The 9,931-nt window shown below is 36.8% G+C and overlaps 1 protein-coding gene across 2 annotated transcripts; it reads left to right on the top strand.

The window, feature by feature from the left end:
- The first annotated feature begins 330 nt into the window (after positions 1-330).
- On the top strand, positions 331-6,565 carry LOC112504390 (probable linoleate 9S-lipoxygenase 5). 2 transcript variants are annotated; one of them, XM_025108333.1, is made up of 9 exons: positions 331-652; positions 2,991-3,280; positions 3,450-3,687; positions 3,902-4,243; positions 4,453-4,538; positions 4,681-4,788; positions 4,878-5,182; positions 5,277-5,540; positions 5,676-6,565. In XM_025108333.1, the coding sequence occupies exons 1-9, from the start codon at positions 346-348 to the stop codon at positions 6,424-6,426; spliced, it is 2,691 nt and encodes an 896-aa protein (XP_024964101.1). In that variant the 5' UTR covers positions 331-345; the 3' UTR covers positions 6,427-6,565. The 2 variants fall into 2 exon arrangements, with proteins under 2 accessions (XP_024964101.1, XP_024964102.1); XM_025108334.1 differs by having other exon boundaries at positions 356-622; positions 2,961-3,280.
- Positions 6,566-9,931: the final 3,366 nt, after the last annotated feature.

Genomic DNA, 9,931 nt, shown 5'->3' on the forward strand with positions numbered 1-9,931 from the left:
TATATATATATATATATATATATATATATATATTATACTGCCTTATCTGTTTTATAACTAATTACCTTCTTATTAATCTCATCAACTTGCAACATATTTGGAAGGAGAAAAACATGGGGAAAATGAATTCAAAGAAGATTATTATTGACTGCATGCCATTAAAAAGATAAGACCTCCATGGACATATCTTGGAAGCCATTGAATCTTACCTTAATTAATTAGGTACCGTCATACCCTTTCATCCATTATTAGGTCTATAAATATAACCTTATTCTCATTTAGGTTTATACCTTCAGCTTACAACTCCCATCGTTATACATACCCACATACTCAGCCTTCGTTAAAATGATCTCTGAAAAATTAGTACAAGAAGAATCAAAGAAAATGAGAGAAACAGACGCAGAAAACGATCAACAAACAACGTGTACGTGTACGTGCATGGATATGCTCCATAAGATTGCGAACTTGGTGTTGGGAGAGAACCATGAGGCTAAGAAGACAAAGGTTAAAGGGAAAGTGGTGCTGGTGAAGAAGAACTTGCTCGATTTCAATGACTTGGGTGCGTCGATTCTTGATCGAGCTCATGAGTTGTTTGGCCAGCGTATCTCTATCCAATTCATAAGTGCAACTCATGCTGATCGCAGATCTTCAGGTTTGATATTTCAACTTCAGATATCTTCAGGCATTTTATTCGATATTACGCCTATTCTATTCGGTTAATGTGTTACTAATCTCAACAATATCATCATATCCTTGTTTTATAAGATAAACAAACAACAATGGATCATTGCCTTCGAAACTAGCTAGTTGAGTCTAGCATATATATGCACAAATTAACACAAAATTACTCGTGCAGTGCAGTGCATGCATGCTCTTTGGAAAATTTGCATTTTGACTAGAGAAGAAAGTATTTGCTTCCATGAAAATGCACTTCTTTGGCACAAAATACAACGAAATTGTTTGGGTTCTTTGAGGTGTAGTAAAACGACCATTTCCCTTCACCTCCTAACCATTTCTCTTCCGAGTTGACCGCATATTACGAACCTAACTAAAAGACAAAAAATGTCAAATTCAACCAGTTTACCTGCGGATATGGCCACAATTACATATCCGGCCGTCGCAATTGCATATTTGTGTTGAATTTTTGGTCTTTAGCTAGGTCCACAATATATTGCTGAAGTGGTGACATTTGGGTCAACCCGAGAAAGAAATGGTTAAGAGGTCAATTTGAATGAGAAAAATGATCATTTAACTCAAGGACTCGTGTAATTCATACAGATCACCTTTGGTGAGGTTGAATTCACATAGGGACACCGCACAACCATAGGCCCTTCTGTTACAAACTCAACAGGTTATAAGTTAAAATGAGTATAAACTATAAAATTTTGAAATTTTATGAAATCGACTGTGAAAATAAATTTCATTACATTAAATGAAAAGTAAACCTTGGATCGACTTTGTTGCCATTAGTTTTTCGTATATATACGTGGTCAAGGTTGACACGAATGTTTTAGATTTCGTGCATGCCCAAGACAATTACTGAACGGATTCGGAGATGGTTGTCGCAACTCGCAACCATCTAAATCAGATCTCAAACGTTATGTGAGCGGTAAACAATTGATATCGTTTTATATTTTTCTATTTTATTCAATAAAAGGGGTATGATTATGGTTTTTTGTCATTTACAGTTTTGTATACATATGATGTATAATAATCAGCCAGTTAACTGAATAGGTACTTTCATCATAGACTATCAACTGCTCCTTTGATGGCTTTCATTGAAGAGCTCAGCTGTTATCATTCCATTAATTAGTTAATGGCTGCTATGGCCTTTCTTTATATAACATGTGATATGTACTTAAACCTACTACATTTTCATAATTGCACATGAAACCTACTACTTTTTTTTTCAAAGAAAATTAATTATTAGCCTGAATTTTCAAAGAAATGATACCCCATATTTGTCTGGTTCAATTATCATTTGATTTAATATGGGATAGGTGTCGTTTATCAAACATTTATTCGGTAAGTGTTTACGGGTAAAATTTAATACTATTATTTACTCACCGGTAAGATTTTAGTCCACCAAAACAATATCGTATGCAACAATTTACCCGGTAAGTGCTTAGCATGGTAAGAGTCGTCACCCTCACTTACCAAGTAAGACTCTTGGTCCTGATACCAGAGTCAACAATGTACGTTCTCACATCGGAACACATGTATTATATAAAGACTCAACATATACTTGATTTTAAGTATTTGAAATAATTTATGTCTACGTATGTTACTTAAATACATGCAAAAAAGTACCAGTATAAAAGTAATATACATAGGACGATAGAATGATCCTCAGATAGGGTTTTCAAAAACTAGTTTGGATCACGTACCTTAAAATCGATCATAAATACGATAATTTATCTGTCTTTTTCTATTCGATCACAAGTAAAAATTACAACCACAAGGGTGGTGTCAAAAATGACTCAGATTCGAATCCAAAGAGGAATAAAAAATCCCCTTGTGGCTACGAAGGTTCAAATCCAGTGACTCCGGACTATTTGGAAAGACAGTGGTTGCCCGGCTCGCATATAACAGGTCGGATATCGAGGTTAATCATATATATATATATATATATAGGATCTGACAACAAAAAGACGAGTCAAACTAATATAAATATATAAACATATGAAGTTCAATAATGACTCATGTTTGAAGTTTGATCTTATGGGAACACTGATGTTCTTTCCACTGATATATTGTATTTTACAGGTATACAGCATGTGATCAGGGGGGACCTAATCAATGATTTATGCTATACAATTAGAATTATATATGCTCCAATATTTTAAGCATCACGAAAATTTCTAAGTAAACGAAATACAAATACAATGTTAGAATTAACATCGTAGTTAAATACACCTTAATAATCAAACATGCAAAAAGTAAGAAAGTAAACGAAAAAGGTGATGATGTTTATGGGTTTTCTGTTGCAGATAAGAGCTTGAGAGGGAAGCTTGGAAAACCAGCAATCTTAGAGGACTGGATTAGCACCATTACCCCATTGGAGGTGGGAGAATCGACGTACGAGGTCATATTTGAATGGGATGAAGAGATAGGATTACCAGGGGCGTTTCTGGTAAAAAATCTTCACCATAGTGAATTTTATCTTAAGACACTCACTCTTGAAGATGTTCCTGGTCATGGTCAAGTCCATTTTGTTTGTAACTCATGGGTTTACCCTGCCGAACGCTACACGAAAGATCGCATATTCTTCACTAATAAGGTGCCCGGCCTTACTTTACTTGCATTTGTCTTTCTTACGGTAAAAGTCACCACAACAAAAATGTCTTATAAAAAGGTTGATAATATAATATAGTTTGGTCTAAAAAATGCATGAAGAACATTGAGGTCCAAGTTTGAGTTTTTAAGAGAAGTCATGTAACACGGTGCAGGCATATCTTCCTGGTGAAACACCTGAATTGCTACGTCCTTACAGAGAGGAAGAGATGGTAATCTTGAGAGGAAATGGGACTGGGGAGCTTAAAGAATGGGACAGGGTTTATGATTATGCCTTGTACAATGACTTGGGAGATCCAGACGACGAAGAGAAAATTCGCCCAGTTATTGGAGGGTCCTCTGAGTACCCTTACCCTCGTAGGGGTAGAACGGGCAGAGCACCAACCAGATCAGGTTAGTTAGTGTTGGAGTACATGTCGGTTAGAACTGAACCATTATTTCTTGTCAACATGTACGTGTTGGTACATTTACTCCCAGAAAAGAAAAAAAGTTTTTTTGAAGAGTAATCCAACGGAGTTCATTTCTCAAGTTAGATTGAAAGATGTATGAGACGATGACTATAAATATTACAAGTTAAAGGCTATATATGCTTTTTGGCTTTTGACAGATCCTAAAACAGAGAGCAGGCTTTCACTTATTAAAAGCTTAAAGGTATATGTTCCAAGAGATGAGCGGTTCGGACACTTGAAGAAGTCTGATTTCCTGGCTTATGGATTAGAATCCATCCTTAAAGTCCTTCTTCCTGAGTTTGAGGCTCTAGCTGATGATACCCTAGATGAATTTGACTCGTTAGAAGATGTCTTGAAGCTTTACGATGGCGGAATCAAGCTTCCTGAAGGCCCTTTACTTGATAATCTTCTAGAAAAAATCCGTTTTCAAATGTTGAAAGAACTTGTTCGATCAGACGGCGAGGGACTTGCAAAATACTCAACACCACAAGTCATTGAAGGTACCAATTCTACAGGACTCATATTAGTACCCATGGATTAGTCATTTGTGTTATATCAATATCACCACCACACTTTTAGTTTACACACCTGTTGTCAATCATTCTTGCAAATAAAACACACTTCGATCAATTTCGTACTTAAACATGTTTTGAGTTAAAAAAATCATTGTTATTCTTGATTCCAATATTTCTTATGATGTTCCGACCAGCCGAAATATCTGCTTGGAACACCGATGAAGAATTTGCAAGAGAAATGCTGGCTGGAGTCAATCCTGTTTCAATTCAACTTCTGAAAGTAAGCTCTAAGTTCCTCTGGATTACATTTTTCCATAAAGGAAAATAACACATTTATGTGAAACAGTCTAACTTTATATATCTAAGAAATTTTTTGAGAACAACCATTGTTAATTTGTTTTTTAATCCTTCAAATTTTGCAGGATTTCCCTCCAACAAGCAAGCTCGATACTGAAGTCTATGGCAACCAAAATAGTTCAATAAGATCACATCACATAGTGGAACATCTAGATGGTTTAGAAGTAGAGAAGGTAAATTCCTAAGCTCGATTCATTAATGAATTGAACTTAATAAGTAATTGTAGTTGAAACATCATTCAAATTTGTCAATATATATACAGGTACTAGAAGCCAACAGGCTATTTATATTGGATCATCATGACTCACTAATGCCATACGTGAAGCGAATAAATGCAACTTCGACCAAGATTTATGCTACACGAACTTTGCTCTTGTTACAAAAAGATGGAACTTTGAAACCAATAGCCATTGAGTTAAGCTTGCCTCATCCAGACGATGAGAAGCTTGGTGCCATTAACGAAGTATACACCCCAGCTAAAGATGGAGTGGAAGCCGCAACTTGGCAGTTGGCTAAAACATATGTAGCCGTGAACGATTCTGGAGTTCATCAACTCATCAGTCACTGGTAAAGTTCAGTAACTCAATGAATTATCCTTCACTAATTACAATTCCTTCTACATTTTTGAACTCATCTTCTATATCCATTTCAAACTCTGAAGGTTGAATACACATGCTGTTATCGAGCCATTTGTGATAGCGACAAATAGGCAACTAAGTGTGCTCCATCCAATCAACAAGCTTCTCCACCCTCATTTCCGTGATACAATGAACATCAATGCAGCTGCTAGGAATATCTTGATCAATAGCAAAGGTGTTCTTGAGAGAACCTTCTTTCCTGGGAAATATTCAATTGAAATGTCTTCAAAGATATACAAGAATTGGGTGTTTCCCAACCAAGCTCTCCCAGTGGACCTTGTACTGAGGTATGCAGTTCATCTTTATCGAAAAAAGGAGGAAAACTACATAGATTTATTTTAAATAGAAAAGAAACATCATTGTACTTGATACATTTTACTAGTATTACAAGTCACTAAAAGATGCTTTAATTCGATATATAGGGGAATGGCAGTCGAGGACCCAAATGCTCCTCATGGTCTTCGCTTACTGATCGAAGATTATCCATTCGCTGTAGATGGGCTTGAGATATGGTCAGCCATTAAAACATGGGTTGAGGAGTACTGTAAGTTTTATTACAGAAACGACAATATGGTGGAAAACGATGCTGAACTTCAATCCTGGTGGACGGAACTTCGAGAGGAAGGACATGGTGACTTGAAAGACGAGCCATGGTGGCCCAAAATGAGTTCCGTTCAAGATGTGATCGACACTTGCACCATAATCATATGGGTGTCTTCTGCTCTTCATGCAGCTGTAAACTTTGGGCAATACCCTTATGCTGGTTATCCTCCAAATCGTCCAACTCTAAGCCGTAGACTTATGCCCAAGACTTCTGAGTACGACGAACTAATGAAGGACCCTAAGAAATTCTTTTTGAAAACCATTACTCCTCAACTGCAGTCACTTCTCAGTGTTTCTTTGATAGAGATACTGTCGAGGCATACCTCAGATGAGATCTACCTGGGCCAAAGAGAGTGTCCTGAGTGGACCATGGATGCAGAACCGTTGCACGCGTTTGAGAAATTTGGCAAGAAGTTGAAAGAAATTGAAAAAAGAATAAAGGATTTGAATGAAGATCACGAGAGGCTAAAGAATAGGTTTGGACCTGTAAAGATGCCATACACCCTACTCCACCCTAGTAGTCAAGAGGGACTTACGGGAATGGGCATACCTAACAGTGTCTCGATATGAAACATCTTAATTTACCTAATACTGTATTTATACTTTTGTGTTGGCATTTCAACTACTATTAGTTTCAAACCTTATGCAACATATTTAGCATTCTTTTTCCATTTGGAGTGTTATAATTTAATTATTGTTCGTATATCTTAATTAACGGTAAGTTTGTTTTATGATGTACAATGATATCTACCTTTTGAAACATTGATTAGTTGGTTCTTAACAATTGTCTTGTTCTAATTAACCGCAAAACAAACTCCTTATGTTGAAGTGCTTGTTAATGTCATAGCACAAATGTTCAACTTGTTAGTTTGATGGATTGAGGCTGAAGAAGGAAGCCATTTGAGAGAGCATTATCTGATATATTGGTAAATTCATCATCTTACAAGTAAAACAAAGACACACCCACTAAACTAATATCAAATTACAAAATTGATCCCTTAACTATACATTAGGTACGTATAGCTAACACCTCCCTCAAGCTCAAGGTGGATCATGAGAAATCAACTTGAGATTGTGAACGAGACTTGATAAACAACCCGAAAGATCTAAGAGCATTACTGAAGATGTCTACAGTTTGTTAGGTGGAAGAGACTAGATGGAGGCGAACAGGGTTACGAACAACATGCTGGCTGATGAATGACAATCGATCTCAATGTGTTTTGTGCGCTCACGGAACACATCATTTTGAGCAACACTAAAGTTAGCACACCGGATAACAACGGGATGACTGAGGTACACCCATGTCGGACAGAAGCCACCTTAACCACAACAATTCCTTAGTGGTGTCGGCTAAAGCATGATATTCAGCCTCGGTACTAGAGCGAGAAGTGGGAGATTGTTCCTTGTTGCATAAGAGACGAGGGAATCACCAATAAAGAAGCAGTAACCATTGTAGATCAACAATTAATAGCTCGAGGGATGATGAAGAAGAGAAGTATAAACCATGAAATAAAGTAACTTTAACATACTGTAATATCCGCAAGACAACATAATAATGAGAAGTTCGAGGAGCAGCCATGAATTGGCTGACAATATGAACTGTAAAAACTATGTCAGGACGTGTGACAGTGAGATAAATTATAGAATCTACCAACTGATAGACAGCATGTAGGATCTGAGAGGAGACTACCATCACTTGGGGTAAGCCTAAAGTTTGGTTCAAAGAGCATAGAGGATATCTTGTTGTTAGTGATATAGCAGGTGAGATAGATCAAAAACATACTTGGCTTGGCATAGATAGATCCCAGAATCCCGAGGTAAAACTTCAAGACCAAGAAAGTAGTGAAACAGCCCCAGATCTTTCATCTCAAAGTGTTGATGAAGAGATGCTTTTAATGAAGTAATACCTTGAATATCACTACGAGTGATAATCATGTCATCAACATATAAGAGAAGAACAATAGTGTCAGATGAGGTAGTTTTGGTAAAGAGACCAAAACATCTTAAACCATGCCCGAAGAGCTTGTTTGAGCCTATAAAGGGCTTTGCATAAACGACAAACATGGTTGGGAGAATGTGAAGTTCCCCGTGGAGGCTTCATGTAAACTTCTTCAGAAAGATCCCCATTGAGAAAAACATTCTTCATGTCCATTTGATCGAGTGGCCACTTATGTACAATGACAATGGTTAGAAGACTAAAAACAGAAGTCTCAATTGTAACCTTTGGCAACCAGACAAGCTTTGTAGTGATCAACAAAACCATTAGATTTTGTTTTGATCTTGTATACCTATTTCGAACCAATAACTCCCTTTCTAGGGGGATTGGAACAAGATCCCAAGTGTGAGCTTTAGAGAGAGCCTGCAATTCCTCGAACATAACTTGTGTCACACTCCGCTAAAACGGAAACACGAGATGTAGCAGGTAAGCGAGTCACAACAGCAGTTAATAATAACACCATTCAAGTTTTACAAAAATAAATCAAGTTTAACACCCATAACCAAATTGGGATAGAATACTTCTTTTAAAAAAACTTCAAATGCGAACTTAATCGGTATCGCCCCAAACATGCTCCAAAAACTTCATTTCTTACTTATTTCCTGAAAAGCATGGAACATAAAACAAGTCAACTACAAAGAGTTGATGAGCTCACGGGTTTTCATATGCACAAAACATTACCATGCATAAATCATTTACTTGCAAACTTACATAAACTTTTGCACTTAATAAATGTAAATCTACCACGATTTTTAAACTTGAGACGCTACAGAGCCTTACCTGACCAATGTGCCCCATTATTTTACGAACGACCATAAGTAGCCCGTACACTTCATTAGGTCCTACAGTTCGTAGTAGTACTAATTCAGCGGTGGTCCAAATTCCACATGATTAGACTAAGAAAACATAGGTAATGTGCACCCCTTTCTGGGTGAGACTGTCAACGCAATAGCGGCTATTCACAATTACCACGGCCCGGGGACATACCCGAGTTAACAAGTAGCGTTTACGGACGGGGACTTTATTTGGAAACATACTCCCAAGCACATCAATTTAGCATTTATATCATAGTGCAAAACAGTCAATATCTCATGACATAAACAAGCTTGACTAAACAGTTCTTTAGTCCAATTGTTTTCAATTAAACTTGACTAAACAGTTCTTTAGTCCAATGGTTTTCAACAAAGCTTGACTAAACAGTTCTTTAGTCCAATTATTTAATAAATAAACAGTATAGTTTGCTCAATCCCATGCTTTTCCCCCAGTTAAATAAACAAAATACATTAAAAGTGGGGCCGTAAAAACTCACTGGTTTGAGGATGAATATCCAAGAACTTGGTGACATTTGAAGCGTTAAACGTCCGCCCTAACCTTCCTAGACAGACCAACATCCAGAAATTAGATCACCTATGGGTTCTAGACAAAGATAAAGTCAAATTGTATTTTATGTAATGCCAACGGGTTTTTATGAATTAAAGTTGATATTTTAATATTTATTCTAAAAAAATAGCCCAGAAGTTATATATATTAAAAGAAATCAAAATCCTTTATACAAAAGCTGATTTTTGGACAGATTATAAATTCTGTTTCTGGTATTTTTGGGTTTCACAAATCACTATAAATAGGAATCTTCCAAAAGTCATTTTATGTCCAACTTTTTACATCATTCAAAATAATGACTTAAGCCGACTTTTCCCAAATAACAAGAATTTTGAGTAAGTTTAAGTCACTCATTATTACCTTACAACCTTGAGTTACACAGCCCTCAAAACAGATTGCACACTCTTCGAGTGACAGCCATTTTGGGGGGGGGGTCTAAACTCATCATTTTTCAAGGATTTTAACTCTGTTTTCAAGCTAACAAATAAGGTTAACCTCCAAAAAAAGTATTTCCCGATTCCATTGAGTTTTGAGGAAGATAGGACCGGTTTAAAATGCATGCACGATATTGCCATACACTACTAGAAAACCAGGTATCAGCGACGACTATCAGCGAGGGAATTTTTCCCTCGCAGATCAGTGAGGGATCAGCGAGGGAAATGACAAAAAACACATTCCCTCGCTGATCCCTCGCTGATC

This window comes from Cynara cardunculus, unplaced genomic scaffold, assembly GCF_001531365.2.
Source record: "Cynara cardunculus var. scolymus isolate 2C unplaced genomic scaffold, CcrdV1 Un_Scaffold_5447, whole genome shotgun sequence".
NCBI lineage: Eukaryota > Viridiplantae > Streptophyta > Magnoliopsida > Asterales > Asteraceae > Cynara > Cynara cardunculus.

Excerpts from the sequence above, each read along its gene's own strand:
- LOC112504390 (XM_025108333.1), top strand. The coding sequence starts at position 346 with ATGATCTCTGAAAAATTAGTACAAGAAGAATCAAAGAAAATGAGAGAA. Across the intron at positions 3,688-3,901 it reads CAGAGCACCAACCAGATCAG|ATCCTAAAACAGAGAGCAGG; the intron begins GTTAGTTAGTGT and ends GGCTTTTGACAG. Across the intron at positions 4,789-4,877 it reads ATGGTTTAGAAGTAGAGAAG|GTACTAGAAGCCAACAGGCT; the intron begins GTAAATTCCTAA and ends ATATATATACAG.